The sequence below is a fragment of the Nerophis ophidion genome, unplaced genomic scaffold (assembly GCF_033978795.1).
Source record: "Nerophis ophidion isolate RoL-2023_Sa unplaced genomic scaffold, RoL_Noph_v1.0 HiC_scaffold_40, whole genome shotgun sequence".
Classification (NCBI taxonomy): domain Eukaryota; kingdom Metazoa; phylum Chordata; class Actinopteri; order Syngnathiformes; family Syngnathidae; genus Nerophis; species Nerophis ophidion.
Window position 1 is genome coordinate 148,048 of NW_026906962.1, and position 15,874 is coordinate 163,921.

A 15,874-nucleotide genomic window follows, 5' to 3' on the forward strand; every position below is an offset into this window, starting at 1 on the left:
ACTCAGCACATATGATTAGTTGCACGGCCTATTCTTATCTATATTAAACATTTCTTAATCACTTCATCCTTCATTATATTAATTATATCCCAACTTTAGCTACCTGTAAAAATTATTGACTTATTGTTGTCCATTTGTAAATATTTTTTTTTTTCTAAATGATAGTCTCCTCACTTGAACCAGACAGTCATTAGGACAAAAGACCCTGCGAGGACTTTGCCCTTTAAAAGGTAAAGCCTCAAAAAGGACAGTATTAAGATGAATTCATTACATTTGCTATGAGGCATTTTGTTATTGATATATTCTGTTTTTGTTACTTGGGGCGGTATAGCTCGGTTGGTAGAGTGGCCGTGCCAGCAACTTGAGGGTTCCTGGTTCGATCCCAGCTTCTGCCATCCTAGTCACTGCCATTGTGTCCTTGGGCAAGACACTTTACCCACCTGCTCCCAGTGCCACCCACATTGGTTTAAATGTAACTTAGATATTGGGTTTCACTATGTAAAGCGCTTTGAATCACTAGAGAAAAGCGCTACATAAATATAATTCACTTCACTTCACATGATATCTTGTTGTTCTATTTTCTAATTTCAAGGGGAACTGCACTTTTTGGAATCATTCACAGTCCCTATGTAAGTTAAAGTTAAGTTCCCAACGGTAGTCACGCACTAGGTGTGGTGAAATGATCCTCTGCATTTGACCCATCCCCAAGTTCACCCCCTGGGAGGTGAGGGCAGCGGAGGCCGCACTCGGGAATCATTTGGTGATTTAACCCCCAACCTTTGATGCTGAGTGCCAAGCAAGGAGGCAATGGGTCTGTTTTAAAATGGTTCTATAAGTAATTCTATATGAAGTAATACATCGCAAAATCCTTTTTAAACCATATTGTCCATCCATAGTAAAAACTCCTGTCGTCCTGGTTTTTGTTTCTTTTCCTGTGAAAAATGTTGTAAAGAGCAGCGTGTTTGTGTGTCACTGAGATTTCAAGACAGTTCATACGATAACTTGTTTTTCCTAAGTGCATGTCAAAGTAGTGAATGCATTGTGTGACTGAGCAGAGATGCTGTGTTTGTCTTGCAGACGTCTGTGAAGAACATCTTCACCCTGAGCAACAGAAGTGGAGCTTCAGGATGCGGACGGAGGAAACACAGCCCTCCCACATTAAGATGGAAGAGGAATACACACTGATCCCCCATTTTAAAAAGGAAGAGGAGGACCCACCGACACCCCTTTTTAAAGAGAAATCAGTGGACCCACTGAGTCCTCACATTAAAGAGGAAGAGGAGGAACACCGCATCAGTCAAGAATGGTTGGAGGAGTTCCATGTGATTGTGAAGAGTGAAGATGATGAGGTGAAAGTGAGGAGAGGGGAGGGGGGGAGCCTCCAAGCAGCAGCTCAACACAACACATGACAACAGAAGCTGATGGAGACCACTGTGGAGGATCACAAGCAGACAAGCTCTTAGCTCCACTATCAGATAGTGAGGACACAACGTCACACTCTCCTGACACTGATGATGAAGACTCTAAAGATGATAAGACATGTCACACTGACAACACTCACTTCACATCTTCTCACTCTCACAAAACCTTTAAATATCCTAGTTATTTGAAAAGACACATAAGAACCCACACTGGAGAAAAAGCCTTTTCATGCTCAATCTGTGGTAAAGGTTTTACTCGAAGGCACTCTTTGAAAAGACACATGAGAACACACACTGGAGAAAAACCTTTTTCCTGCTCAGAATGTGGTAAATATTTTACTCTAAGGATCAATTTGAAAGTACACATGAGAACACACACTGGAGAAAAACCTTTTTCCTGCTCAGAATGTGGTAAAAGTTTCATAACAACTCATACCTTAAAAGAACACATGGGAACACACAATGGAGAAAGACCTTTTTCCTGTTCAATCTGTGGTAAATATTTTACTTGAAGGCACTATTTAAAAACACACATGAGTACACACACTGGAGAAAAACCTTACACATGTTCAGTATGTTGTAAAAGTTTTATACAAACTACGTATTTGAAAAGACACATGAGAAGACACCCAGGAGAGAAAGTGTTGAGTTGCAGTGTGTGTGGTGAAAGATTGTCTTCTAAGTACCAGTGTAAGAAACACAAGTGTGCTGGTGAGAACAGCAGCAGCAAATGAAACTGCAGGATTTGAAATAAACTGTCAAAACTTTAACTTTGACCTTCTAACAACACCAGCACATAGATGCTAACATTAATAGATTTGATATATCAGTTAATTGCTATTTTCAGTCAAGTACATGTTTAATATACAACATGGTGTACTTTTATTTAAAAATGAACACAACACTTTGACTGCAAAGGTGAGAATAAACAGGACAAATCCTGTTAGAAATACTTGTGTATAGATATATTCAGAAATAATTTTTAATTATTAATGATGTTATAGATGAACTCCTTTATATGATGTACATATTTGTTTTACATGTGTTCATACCTTTGCTTTTGAGTACACATAAATCCCTCTTAGTTCATATTTACTGATTCGCATCTGAAACATCTTCTGGACCACTTCTGGAAGCATATTATTATTTACTTTATACATCATTTCAGCAGTTGTCTTTTATACAAGATCATTTACTTTTAAAATGTGTGACTTTATGAATAATTTGTTGGGTCTCAATAATCATTTTTTTTTATTAATTTGTATTACTCTCTTTTGTAATATGAATATTGTTTTATATGTATGTTCCCTTTATGCAATATGTAGATTAGAGAAAATGGCAACAAATGTTGAAGGTTATGAAGGATAATTTAGTTTTTGATAATGTAGATTTCTTATTAAAAAAACTACACATGACCATTGTTTTTTAAAGTATTTTTCCCCCCTTTTTTAAAATCTGTTAACCATGATCAATTTTAGAAAGCATGGGAAAGTTAGGAATGTTAGGTAAAAGTCAATAATGTACATCATCACACAGAGCTCTATTGTACATCCATCCATTTTTTTCTACCACTTGTCCCTTTCATTTCGTATGTATAGCCTTTAATCACAAACTTGTACGCCAAAGGGTGTTGCATTTTGGAGAAACTCCTTCTGTCAGAGTGCTGTTCAACACAGTAAAGAGGAACCCAAGGATGTGCAGGACGCTGAGTAAAACACTTCTTTTTCTGCGGAAATCTACTCACTAAAACAATCCAAACAGGAGGTAACAAAAAGCGACAGTGCGAAAAAGAGAAGACAAAATGTGCATCGTGGAAAAAAGAACAAAAGCTACTTCTATACACAAATAAAGTCAACTTGGTTTGGAGTTACAAGACGTGCACACTACAAAACAACACCAAGATGGATGGCACCGGGAATGGCCAAGGTGGCAAAATACTCAAAGCATGGAATCAACTGGCGTGGAGCGGATTCACCGAGTGCCATCCAGCTGTCAAGGTGCTGCTTAAGCACCAGGGTCGATTGGAAGCAGCTGTGCACATCCCACAACTCCGCCCACAAGGGCAACACAGGAACTCTAGGAGGAAGGAGAAACGTTAGAACAAGGTCAACTGCACCAAAAGAGGGAAACTGACAATACAAACCACTAGGTGGTAGCAGGCGTGAAAACTTCCCTCAAATTAATTTGGAAAAAAATGGACTGAGCATAAGACATAAATCATCACAAATAAAGTGAAATCATTCAAAAAGTTGACCTTTGTAACTCACTTCGATCCAAAATTATCCAGGATGTTTCTCCAGAATGTTCCACTGGAGAATGCTGTCAAACTGTTTTGTTTACTAGGAAAATGTAAACCAAATATATATTTTTTAAATTCTGTCATTACACACACGCAGATATATATCTATATATATCTATATATATATATATATATATATATATATATATATATATATATATATACATAGATATATATATATATATATATATATATATATATATATATATATATATATATAATCTATGTATATATATATATATATATATATATATATCTATGTGGGAATAAGCGGTGGAAATGGGATGGATGGATGTATTTATGTCTGTATATATATATATATATATATATATACATACATATATATGTACATACATATGTATATATATATATATATATATATATACACGTATATATATTATACATATATATATAAGTAAAGGAAATTTAAAAAGAACATGAAAACCTCCCACATTCTAAAATACATTATAAAAACGATTAACATCAAAGACAAAAATAATATGAGTGTAATATTTCTTTTTTTTTCTTTCCTTATGCTACTGTTGTTTCAATACATTGTTAAATATTTGAATAATTTTACAGAAATAAGTTTTATGTCTTTGTTTTGAAAATTTGAAATGGAAAAGTTTACTTTTATTTTCACAATAAGTAAATAGTATATAACAAAATAGTTTTACCGGGGTTGGAAAGCTGGTTGTACTTATTCCTCTCGCGAGATTTGGAAAAGAGCTGCTTACTTGTTTCTCTTGCGAGATTTGGAAAAGAGCTGGTTACTTGTTTCTCTCGCGAGATCTGACAACACTGCGCGCGAACCAAACACGGCGAGGATAAAGCAAGATGGCGTCTGACGGTGAAGACGTTATTGCAGTCGTCACAGTTCAGTGTTCTTAATCTGTGCCTCCATGTACACATATATGTCCTTTATTACACTCTAGTAAATAGAGTAAACATCGTTAACTGTTTGCATCCGGTTATATTAGTCTGAGCGCACTTTGATGCTTCTCGAGCTAGCTTAGCCTGCTAGTTAGCTTAGCTTGTTAGCTGCTAACAAAGAGAGGCGGAAGTGATCAAAACACATCACTAAGTAGAGATCAAGTGTGAGTGTAAAGTGTTGTGATTGTGTGAAAATGTGCCAAAGAACCACAGCAGAGTACGAGGAGGAACTTTGTCCAACAAAAGAGGAGAAGGAGCGACAACATGAAAAACATCAAGTTGTGTTACACAGAACAGGTTTGTTTACTTCTTACTCTCACATCTTTACTAACTTTATATTTCATTAATAACACTATTCTTAAATAGATTGTCTACAGGAAGATGAATTGTCATGTGAGGATGATGCACTGATTGTTTTACATTGTTGATAAGAAGGAGACAGTTTCAGACACACAATATTTATGAGAGGTTGATGTTTGTAACAATGTGTATCAACATGTTTACACAAAACTCACACAGTCACCGGGGGAATATTCCAGAGAGCAGGTTAAGTGCAAAGTCCTGAGTATGTAAAGCTCGAGAGTTTTACCTCCAAAAATAAGAGAGGTAAGACAAAGTCAGAGTCAGTTACCATGGTTACTGATGCTGTAAACCTAGCCTGCTAGCTGGCAGGTTTGGCAAGTTATATATTTGTGTAAAAGCTATTCTGACCTGCTATTTCCTTCATGTCGGTGTTCGTTGATGCAGCCATTAATGTTCCAGTGATTGTCGAAAAAACAAAGCCTGATCTAAAGATGACATCTTGATCTCCTTCCATCTCAAACCAATTGACCGTTCATTATTAAGTGAAGTGTCTTATAGTCGCTTAAATTTGTCTTTAAACAAGCAACACTATGTTTCATCCAGTTACCCAATTAATCGGAAACTTTTCCCGTAGAACACTTGATTAATAAAATGTTCAATAGCTACAGCCCATTACTTCATCTAGGATTTAATATTTAGCATCTAGGAGTTAAAATGTGTTTTGTTTGTGTCCTGTAGACATCCATCAGCTGATTGGACACCAAGAAGAATGTCTCCCTCATCTGCAGGGGGACAGTTTCACTTTAGAGTATCCACAGCCCTCACATTTTAAAGGGAACAAGGAGGATCCACAGCCCTCTTATTTTAATGCGGAAGGGGAGGGAGAGTGTCCTGTAGGGCAGGAGGAGGCTGATGTCAGCAAGTTTCCACTGACTGTTGTCTCTGTGAAGACTGAAGAGCATGAAGACAAACCACCTGAGTCCTCACAGCTTCATCACAGTCCAAGTAAGCACAACATCCACATATCATCTAATACAATGTTTGTGACACATGTTCATCCGGGGGCCACATTTATCACTACAGATAGAGATATATTTGCTTTTTAACACCACCATTTAAAAATGAATGCTCATCAATCATCAACAGTGTAATTGCTGGGGTGTAACCATGTGACCTAGAGGCCGTCCTCCTTACCTCACGTGGTCAAATGAAGGCAAACATTCAATATGGCTACTGTTTATTTACCTTTAGCAGCACATATGTCAGCATATTTCAAAGATTTAGTGGTGCAGATTAGGGATGTACACCAAGTACCATTTTTTTATTGATACTGGTTCCTAATTATGTCGTCCATGAGGACCGTGAAGATTCTGGACTAAAGACACAACTATTTGTATTTTTAATTCCAGCTGACTGAGGTAACTATGACACGTTGTCACATTGAGTTCAGCTGCCGCTGCTACACATTACAATCAACTTTAAATAATGACAAATAAGGAAGCAACAAAAGTTTGATGTGTGTTATTGACAAGAAGATGACATAACTGCATTTCACCTTGCACTGCACACATAGTTGACTTCTTTAAGACTTCAAATAAACAGTTGCTGATAAAAGACTTCCCTGCTGTTACAGAACATCATGTTGGAGGTGTTCTGTAATAGGAATGCTATATAAAAAGCCTTTTTTTCCCACTTTTTTAGTTCCACAAATTACATGCAGTACCGATAAATACTGGTATCAATAAGGAATATCAATTAGGGTATCATATCGATACATTTCTAACGATTTATATCCCTACTTAAAATACAAGCCAGATATCTTAAAAAAATAATTTCAACGTTTGTTTGGATTTAGTTACTTCTCTGCTGTCCAGCGATGTCTCAATCAATCTAGTTTATTAGTACTAATTAGCAAAGTTTTCTTGTCTTTCTAAAGTCTTTAATTTGACAGCCCCCTCGCGGTAAAGTTGTCCAAGTGCAAACTATTTGTGACTGATAAAAGTTTTGGTGAATCAAAATTTAATAAATTGTACCGGACAGTTCATTACTCTGAAGATGGCCGATAAAAATACAATCAGAATCAGTAATACTTTTATAATCCCAGGGAGGAAATTAAGATTTTCAGCACAATCCCATTCAAGAGCAGACAAACATTACAGGGAGACAGAACAGGATCGCTGACGGGTCTGCCAACTTCCGGCGCCCCTTTCAAAAAAGGTGAGAAACAGGTAAACTCTGGGAGGGGGTGGGGGGTGAGAAAAAAAAATAGTCTAAGCCTGGGCCCCTGGAGAGGGGATCCAGACTGAGGCCAAAGAGAAAACAAAAACCTCATATCCATAGCACACAGAAACGTGTGTAAGAGCGAAATATCAAACAACACAAAGGACATTAAAGGGGAACATTATCAGCAGACCTATGTAAGCGTCAATATATACCTTGATGTTGCAGAAAAAAGACCATATATTTTTTTTACCGATTTCCGAACTCTAAATGGGTGAATTTTGGCGAATTAAATGCCTTTCTGTTTATCCCTCTCGGAGCGACGACGTCAGAACATGACGTTACATCGGTACTCAACGCCATTTTTCCCTACCACATTACACGCATCGAGTCAAATCAGCTCTGTTATTTTCCATTTTTTCGACTGTTTTCCAATACCTTGGAGACATCATGCCTCGTCGGTGTGTTGTCGGAGGGTGTAACAACACAATCAGGGACGGATTCAAGTTGATTTACATAGAATGTGCATCGATTAGCACGGTATGCTAATCGATGCTAGCATGCTATTTAGGTCACTTACCAATCGACGGATTGGTAAGTTGCTCCAGTATCAAGAGATGCGGAAGTCCCTCGTTTGGTTTTTACCGGCGATGCTACGACAGAGATGGCAAGAATGTGTGGATATCCTGCGACACTCAAAGCAGATGCATTCCCAACGATAAAGTCAACGAAATCACAAAGGTGAGTTTTGTTGATGTTATTGACTTATGTGCTAATCAGAGATATTTGGTCGCGGCATGACTGCCAGCTAATCGATGCTAACATGCTATTTAGGCTACCTGTATGTACATTTAAACTATATTTACATCCAGCGTTTCCTTCCACCCACATTTAATGCTAAACAAACACTTACCAATCGACGGATTTAAGTTGATCCAGTGTCAATGCGAAAGTCCTGATCGGTTGGTCTGCACATTTTACCGGCGATGCTAACATAGTATGCATGGCCGAATAGCGTCAATAGCTACCCAATAGCTATCCAATAGCTTCGGTTTCTTCTTCAATATCGTTTTCGCTATCTGCCTCCATACTCCAACCATCTGTTTCAATACATGCGTAATCAGTTGAATCACTTAAGCCGCTGAAATCCGAGTCTGAATCCGAGCTAATGTCGCTACATCTTGCTGTGGTAACCGCCACGTTGTTTGTATTGGAATCACTATGTGACGTCACAGGGAAATGGACAGTGGCTTAAGCAAATAGGGAAAATCAAGCACTTTAAAGGGGAACATTATCACAATTTCAAAAGGGTTAAAAACAATAAAAATCAGTTCCCAGTGGCTTGTTGTATTTTTTGAAGTTTTTTTCTAAATTTTACCGGTCCCGGAATATCCCTAAATAAAGCTTTAAATTGCCTTATTCTCGCTATCTTAGAAACCACTATCCATTTCCCTGTGACGTCATACAGGGCTGCCAATACAAACAACATGGCGGTTACCACAGCAAGATATAGCTACATTAGCTCGGATTCAGACTCGGATTTCAGCGGCTTAAGCGATTCAACAGATTACGCATGTATTGAAACAGATAGTCGGAGTATGGAGGCAGATAGCGAAAACGAAATTGAAGAAGAAATTGAAGCTATTGAGCGAATAGCTATTGACGCTATTCGGCCATAGTATGGGTGTACCTAATGAAGTGGCCCATAGCATGGCTGCCTTATTAGCATCGCCGGTAAAATGTGCGGACCAAACGATCAGGACTTTCGCATCTTGTGACACTGGAGCAACTTAAATCCGTCGATTGGTAAGTGTTTGTTTCACATTAAATGTGGGTATCTATTTTCAAATGTACATACAGCTAGCGTAAATAGCATGTTAGCATCGATTAGCGTAGCATGTTAGCATCGATTAGCTGGCAGTCATGCCTTGACCAAATATGTCTGATTAGCACATAGGTCAACGACATCAACAAAACTCACCTTTGTGACTTCGTCAACTATCGTTGCAAATTCATCTGCAGTTTGTCCATACATCTCTGTGCCATGTCTGTCTTAGCATCCCCGGTCAAATGTGCAGACACTTTGGTACATTCAATAGGGGTCTGGCGGCAGATTTCTTGCCAGTGGTGCAACTTGAATCCCTCCCTGTTAGTGTTGTTACACCCTCCGACAACACACTGATGAGGCATGATGTCTCCAAGGTTCCAAAAAATAGTTGAAAAAACGGAAAATAACAGAGCTGAGACCCGGTGTTTGTAATGTGAAAATTAATATGGCGGGTGTGTTACCTCGATGACGTCACATTCTGACGTCATCGCTAAAAGAGCGATAAAAAGAAAGGCGTTTAATTTGCCAAAATTCACCCATTTAGAGTTCGGAAATCGGTTGAAAAAATACATGGTCTTTTTTCTGCGACTGCAAGCTATATATTGACGCTTGCATAGGTTTGGTGATAATGTTCCCCTTTAAAGCTTTTTTTAGGGATATTCCAGGACGGGTAAAATTTTGAAAAAAACTTCGAAAAATAAAATAAGCTACTGGGAACTGATTTTTTTTTGTTTCAACCCTTCTGAAATGTTGATAATGTTCCCCTTTAAAGACATTAAAAGAGCGGAGCTGATGCAACCAGTTACTTCTGCACACAGCCACAAAAGTAAATCATCAAAAATAAAAAACAAAACATATAGACTGTGGTGACCTCTGCAGTGTTCCACGCCATCGTCTGCTGGGTTGGGGGGAACATGGCCATAGACAGGAGCAGACCCAACAAAGCAACCAAGAGAGCCAACTCCACCGTCGGCCGCCCACCAACTCCTGGCCAGTGTCCACTCTGCATGGATGAGCGTGGATACGTCCAAGGAGACCGAGGTGTCCGATACCTGCTCATTCAGCCAAGACACTGTGAAGCTTGTCCGTCCCGGCTCTCAGTGCCAGCTCCGCAGTCCTGTCTCCTCATCCGCATCTCCTCCAGTCTCTCCAAACAGACTCTGGTGTGGCAGAGACCCAGCAGCTGGTCTCCATGGCCAAAACGCTCCAAGGAGGCAGATCCAGAAGTTCACAAAAAAGCTTTGCAGAAGTCACCAAAGAGTCACTCCTTGTCACACAGTCCCAAAGGGTCCCCAACCAAAAGGCATGAAAACAAGAAGGAAACATCCAGAACCCAAAAGGATGACACAAGAGCACAGAGCTCCTGCCACCAGCAGCCAAAATGAACATGTCATGTCATGGCGTAGTGGGTAGAGAGGCCGTGCCAAAGACCTGAGGGTTGCAGGTTCGCTCCCGGCCTCTTGACAGCCAAATCGCTGTCGTTGTTTCCTTTGGCATGACACTTCACCCTTGTCTCTGGTGCCGCTCACACTGGTGAATGAATGAATGATGAATGATAGGTGGTGGTGGGAGGGGCCTTAGGCGCAAACTGGCAGCCTCGCTTCCGTCAGTCTACCCCAGGGCAGCAAATGTAGCTTACCACCACCATGCGGTGTGAATGAATGATGGGTTCTCACTTCTCTGTGAGCGCTTTGAGTATCTAATAGTAGAAAAGTGCTATATAAAATCTAATCCATTATTATTATTGTTATTACTAACGTTGGTCCGTCAAACATTCTTCTAGTTACACTTTCTTAAGTGTTGCCTATAGTGTCTTGTTACTGCAGTGATTTTCAACCTTTTTTTGAGCCAAGGCACATTTTTTGCATTGAAAAAATCTGGAGGCACACCACCAACAGAAATCATTAAAAAAACTAAACTCATTTGACAGTAAAAAGTCGTTGTCGCAATTGTTGGATATGACTTTAAAGCATAAGCAAGCATGCATGACTATAGCTCTTGTCTCAAAGTAGGTGTACTGTCACCACCTGTCACATCACACCCTGACTTATTTGGAGTTGTTTGCGGTTTTCCTGTCTGTAGTGTTTTAGTTCTGGTCTGGCGCTCCTATTTTGGTGTCCTTTTCTCTTTTTATTCTTAGCAGTTTCATGTCTTCCTTTGAGCGATATTTCCCGCATCTACTTTGTTTTAGCAATCAGGACTATTTCAGTTGTTTTTATCCTTCTGTTTGGGGACATTGTTGTTTGTCATGTCATGTTGGGATGTACATTGTGGACGCCGTCTTTGCTCCACAGTAAGTCTTTGCTGTCGTCCAGCATTCTGTTTTTGTTGACTTTGTTGCCTGTTAATTTTTAGTTTGGTTCTGCATAGCCTTCCCAAAGCTTCAATGCCTTTTCTTAGGGATACTCACCTTTTGTTTATTTTTGGTTTAAGCATTAGACACAATTTTACCTTCACGCTGCCTCCCGCTGTTTCTGACATCTACAAAGCAATTAGCTACCGGCTGCCACCTACTGATATGGAAGAGTATTTTACGGTTACTCTGCCGAGCTCTAGACAGCACAGACACTCAACAACAACACATCATTTGCAGACTATAATTATTGCTTTGCAAAAAAACATTTTTACCCCAAATAGGTGAAATTAGACTATTTCCGGCTGTATCTCACGGTACACTAGTGTGCCGCGGCACAGTGGTTGAAAACCACTGTTACTGGACGCTATCGGTGAAAGCGACACGTACTGTAGCAGAGCTACTTTATTTACTTTTAAACTTAGTGTTAAAATCAAATCCTAGCAGAAACACTGCAACTTGTTTAGTTTTTACAGGACTAACATTAGAGTGTGTGTGTCAGTCAGATGATTATAATAATAATCATCTTCTAATAAATATAACATAATCCGTATTTACAGAGTGGGAGTGCAGAGGGCAAGTTGGATGCCACACTTACAGTACATCATCATCTACCAACATCACACATACAATACCTGATGTCTTCCAGAAGCAGCTGCTTATGCAAAAGAGCTCACTGCAGTGCTGTCATATTTCATTGGCAAACTTTCAAAGAGTTGAGAGGTGTTCTCTGATATGTGTAAGACTAGACCTCTCATGTATCAACACTATTGTTCTACACCAGGACAAAAAGTGCACTTACATCTTATGGCCATTGTTGGGTTTCTTCTTTCTTCACTCATCTTCAATGAATACTCAAGTTGAATATAAAAGAAAGATGATGGTTTATTTTAAGGATGGTTCAGTACAATGCCTCACAGCACCGGGAAACAAAACATCGGTAACTGTGGAAATAGAACACAACTTCATCGCGCTTCTTTCTGTTAGTCTCTCATATTCTCTCGCGCGAAGTGAACCGGAAGAGATCACGTGATGATAACACATGCGAGCCTGCACTACCGTATATAACCTGTTGGAGGCGCAAAACAACAACAGCAAGCCTCTCTCTTGATACACAGAAACAGCATTAATTACAATGAGATCACATTTACTCAACACCCCCCCCCCCCTTGATCTCATGACCATGAAACAGTGAAACACATTAGTTTCAATCAATCAATCAATGTTTATTTATATAGCCCCAAATCACAAATGTCTCAAAGGACTGCACAAATCATTACGACTACAACATCCTCGGAAGAACCCACAAAAGGGCAAGGAAAACTCACACCCAGTGGGCAGGGAGAATTCACATTCAGTGGGACGCCAGTGACAATGCTGACTATGAGAAACCTTGGAGAGGACCTCAGATGTGGGCTACCCCCCCCCCTCTAGGGGACCGAAAGCAATGGATGTCGAGCGGGTCTAACATGATACTGTGAAAGTTCAATCCATAGTGGCTCCAAGACAGCAGTGAGAGTCCCGTCCACAGGAAACCATCTCAAGCGGATCAGCAGCGTAGAGATGTCCCCAACCGATACAGGCGAGCGGTCCATCCTGGGTCCCGACGAGCGGTCCATCCTGGGTCTCGACTCTGGACAGTCAGTACTTCATCCATGGTCATCGGACCGGACCCCCTCCACAAGGGAGGGGGGGACATAGGAGAAAGAAAAGAAGCGGCAGATCAACTGGTCTAAAAAGGAGGTCTATTTAAAGGCTAGAGTATACAGATGAGTTTTAAGATGAGACTTAAATGCTTCTACTGAGGTAGCATCTCGAACTGTTACCGGGAGGGCATTCCAGAGTACTGGAGCCCGAACGGAAAACGCTCTATAGCCCGCAGACTTTTTTTGAGCTCTAGGAATCACTAATAAGCCGGAGTCTTTTGAACGCAGATTTCTTGCCGGGACATACGGTACAATACAATACAACTTTGCAGACTTCTCCAAAAAGAAAATAATTTGAATTAGTCAATCTTGACTCTTGTAGTAGGTTTGGTTAAGATGTCTGCAACCATGTCTTCTGTAGGACAGTAGACCAATTAAATTTTCCCTTCAGTGAGTGCCTCACGAATGAAATGATATTTGACATCAATATGTCTGACCTCTGTCTATTAACTGGATTTTTGTTCAGTTCTACTTTCTGTTCAGGAGTGCTTCTAGGTTTGCATTCTGACATGCCAAACCTTTCAAGCATCGTTTGTATGTACATCTTTTGATCCATCTTGATTTCATTCTGTTTCTGTTCAAAATGAATACCCAGGAAATCAATCAATCAATCAATGTTTATTTATATAGCCCCAAATCACAAATGTCTCAAAGGACTGCACAAATCATTACGACTACAACATCCTCGGAAGAACCCACAAAAGGGCAAGGAAAACTCACACCCAGTGAGATAAGATATCTTACCGAGGTCTTTCATGTTGAATTTGGCTTTCATTATGTTTTTGAATTGCTCAAGTGCTTCTTTGCTACTTGCAGCAATGATCAGGTCGTCCACCCAGATGATGACAATGACTGTTTCATTTTCTGTTTGTTTTCGGTAGACACAATGATCAGATAGGTTTCTTTTGAAATTGTTTTGCTCTAAATGGTCATTTAGAAGTTTGTACCAATTTCTTCCTGATTGTTTTAGGCCATAGATTGATTTCTTCAACCTAAATACTAGTTTTTCACCTGTGTCCGATGTTTTTTGAAAACCTTCTGGTTGATCTAGGTATATCTCTTCATCAATGGGGGCATGTAAATATGCCGTTTTCACATCCATCTGGTGGACGGTGAGGTCATTTTGAACAGCTATTTGCATCAATGCACGCACAGAAGTAATGTCTGCAGTTGGTGCAAATGTTTCTTGATAATCTATACCTTCAGTTTGACTGTATCCTTTGGCAACATATCTAGCTTTGAAAAGCTGTCCTTTCTCTGTGTTTTCTTTGAGGGCATAAACCCACTTTCCGCCTATTGCATTTTTCCCTTTTGGTAATGTTGTTAGTTCAAATGTGTCATTTTTTTGAGAGATGCCAATTCGTCTTTCATGGCTTTTTCCCAGCTGGCTGCCTCTGATGACATCAGGGTGTCTTTATACGTCTGTGGGACTCCACACACTGCCCTGCAACAGTGATCAATAATGTCATGGCTTTCATTGGTATCATCAATATTTGTTACATATTCCTCTAAGTATTTTGGAGGAACAATTCTCTCTCTCTTTGGGTAACGACCTCTTTGTTCTATCCTAGTCTCTATGTTAGTTGTGGCATCATCTAACACCACCTCTTCCTCTACTTCCAGAGTTTGTGTTTGGTTGTCAACATCATTTTGTGGTACAGTTTGACTTTCGAAGCTCCCTGATTTTTCTGACACAGTGTCAGGTAGTTTGGTTTCATTGCTTTCGCAATCTGGGATGTCCAAGTCATATGCATTTGTTTGTGTGTCTTTTTCTGCAGTGTTCTTTTTGGTGGATTTTACCAGTCTGTGTTTTGACACTTTTCTTGACTGTGGATCATAGACCAAGTATGCTGGACTAATTTTACTATAGCCCACAAATACTCCTTTCTCACACCTTGGTTCAGGTTTCTTGTGACTGTGAGTGTATGCGTAACACTCCGAGCCAAACACCCACATTTTTGAAATGTTGGGCTTCTTTCCAGTTAGCATGAAATATGGTGTGTTCTTTGTTCTGTCATTGTAACATCTGTTCCGAATATGGGCGGCACTTTGAACAGCATAAGGCCATAATGTTTTTGGTAACTCTTTTTCTAGTAGCATACACTTTGCCATTTCAAACAGTGTTCGCCACTGTCTTTCAGCTGTACCGTTTTGATGAGGAGAATAAGGTGACGAAGTTTCATGTCTGATACTTTTCTCTCTCAAAAGTGTTTGAAAATTGTTTCCAGTGAACTCAGTTCCATTATCTGAGCGTATACATTTTACGTTGCCATATGGGGAAACGTCTGCGATGAGTTTCTCTGTCGCAAGGGTAGTTTCACTCTTATTCTTCAAGAAGTAAACAATTACTGCCCCTGAATAATCATCAGTAAATGAGACTGAATATTTATGCCCATCTAATCCAATGGGGTCAATGGGGCCGGCCAGGTCAGTGTGCACCAGCTCTAGGGGTGCACTAGCTTTGACATCAGGTAATTTGTTCCTAGTGTTAGTGAATTTTCCTTGTGTACAAATGTCACATTCTATCTTTGTATATCCTGTAACTGTCATGCCTGTCACAACATTTTGAAGCTTCAACACATCATTCACATTGCAGTGCCCCAAGATCTCGTGCCATGTTTTCACATCACAACATAGATTCACTTTGTCTTTTGACATCATGTCATGCGCAGAGTCATCGTATGGTTTTTGATGGTTTACCGTTTTGAGGTAGTACAGTCTCTCATGTACTTCTAACTTGAAGGTGTTTCCTTCTAACTTGAAGGTGTTTCCTTCTTTCGTGATGAGCCGGTTTTGTCCTTCTTCGAAGAT

General features: G+C 39.7%; 3 protein-coding genes across 7 annotated transcripts in view; 2 read left to right on the forward strand and 1 right to left on the reverse strand.

Annotated features, from left to right (window-relative positions):
• Positions 1-12,321, reverse strand: part of LOC133546736 (zinc finger and SCAN domain-containing protein 2-like) — a 62,689-nt gene extending 50,368 nt beyond the window's left edge. Inside the window, exon 1 of one of the 2 annotated variants that reach the window (XM_061892550.1) lies at positions 12,160-12,321. The gene's annotated coding sequence lies outside the window, so the exon portion shown is untranslated. The remainder of the gene's footprint in view (positions 1-12,159) is intronic. The other variant, XM_061892549.1, reaches the window with a different exon arrangement.
• Positions 1-15,874, forward strand: part of LOC133546744 (gastrula zinc finger protein XlCGF8.2DB-like) — a 458,486-nt gene that overhangs the window by 2,438 nt on the left and 440,174 nt on the right. Inside the window, exon 2 of one of the 2 annotated variants that reach the window (XR_009805264.1) lies at positions 1,078-3,493. The exons of the other annotated variant lie outside the window; for it this stretch is intronic. The gene's annotated coding sequence lies outside the window, so the exon portion shown is untranslated. Of the gene's footprint in view, positions 1-1,077; positions 3,494-15,874 lie in introns of those variants that run through there. 2 annotated transcript variants of the gene reach the window in all.
• Positions 4,536-15,874, forward strand: part of LOC133546732 (gastrula zinc finger protein XlCGF57.1-like) — a 270,564-nt gene continuing 259,225 nt past the window's right edge. Inside the window, exons 1-3 of one of the 3 annotated variants that reach the window (XM_061892545.1) lie at positions 4,536-4,950; positions 5,695-5,961; positions 9,884-12,485. In XM_061892545.1, the coding sequence (XP_061748529.1) occupies positions 4,848-4,950; positions 5,695-5,961; positions 9,884-10,389 (876 nt within the window). In that variant the 5' untranslated portion in view covers positions 4,536-4,847 and the 3' untranslated portion in view covers positions 10,390-12,485. Of the gene's footprint in view, positions 4,951-5,694; positions 5,962-9,883; positions 12,486-15,874 lie in introns of those variants that run through there. The other 2 variants (XM_061892540.1, XM_061892536.1) reach the window with 2 other exon arrangements.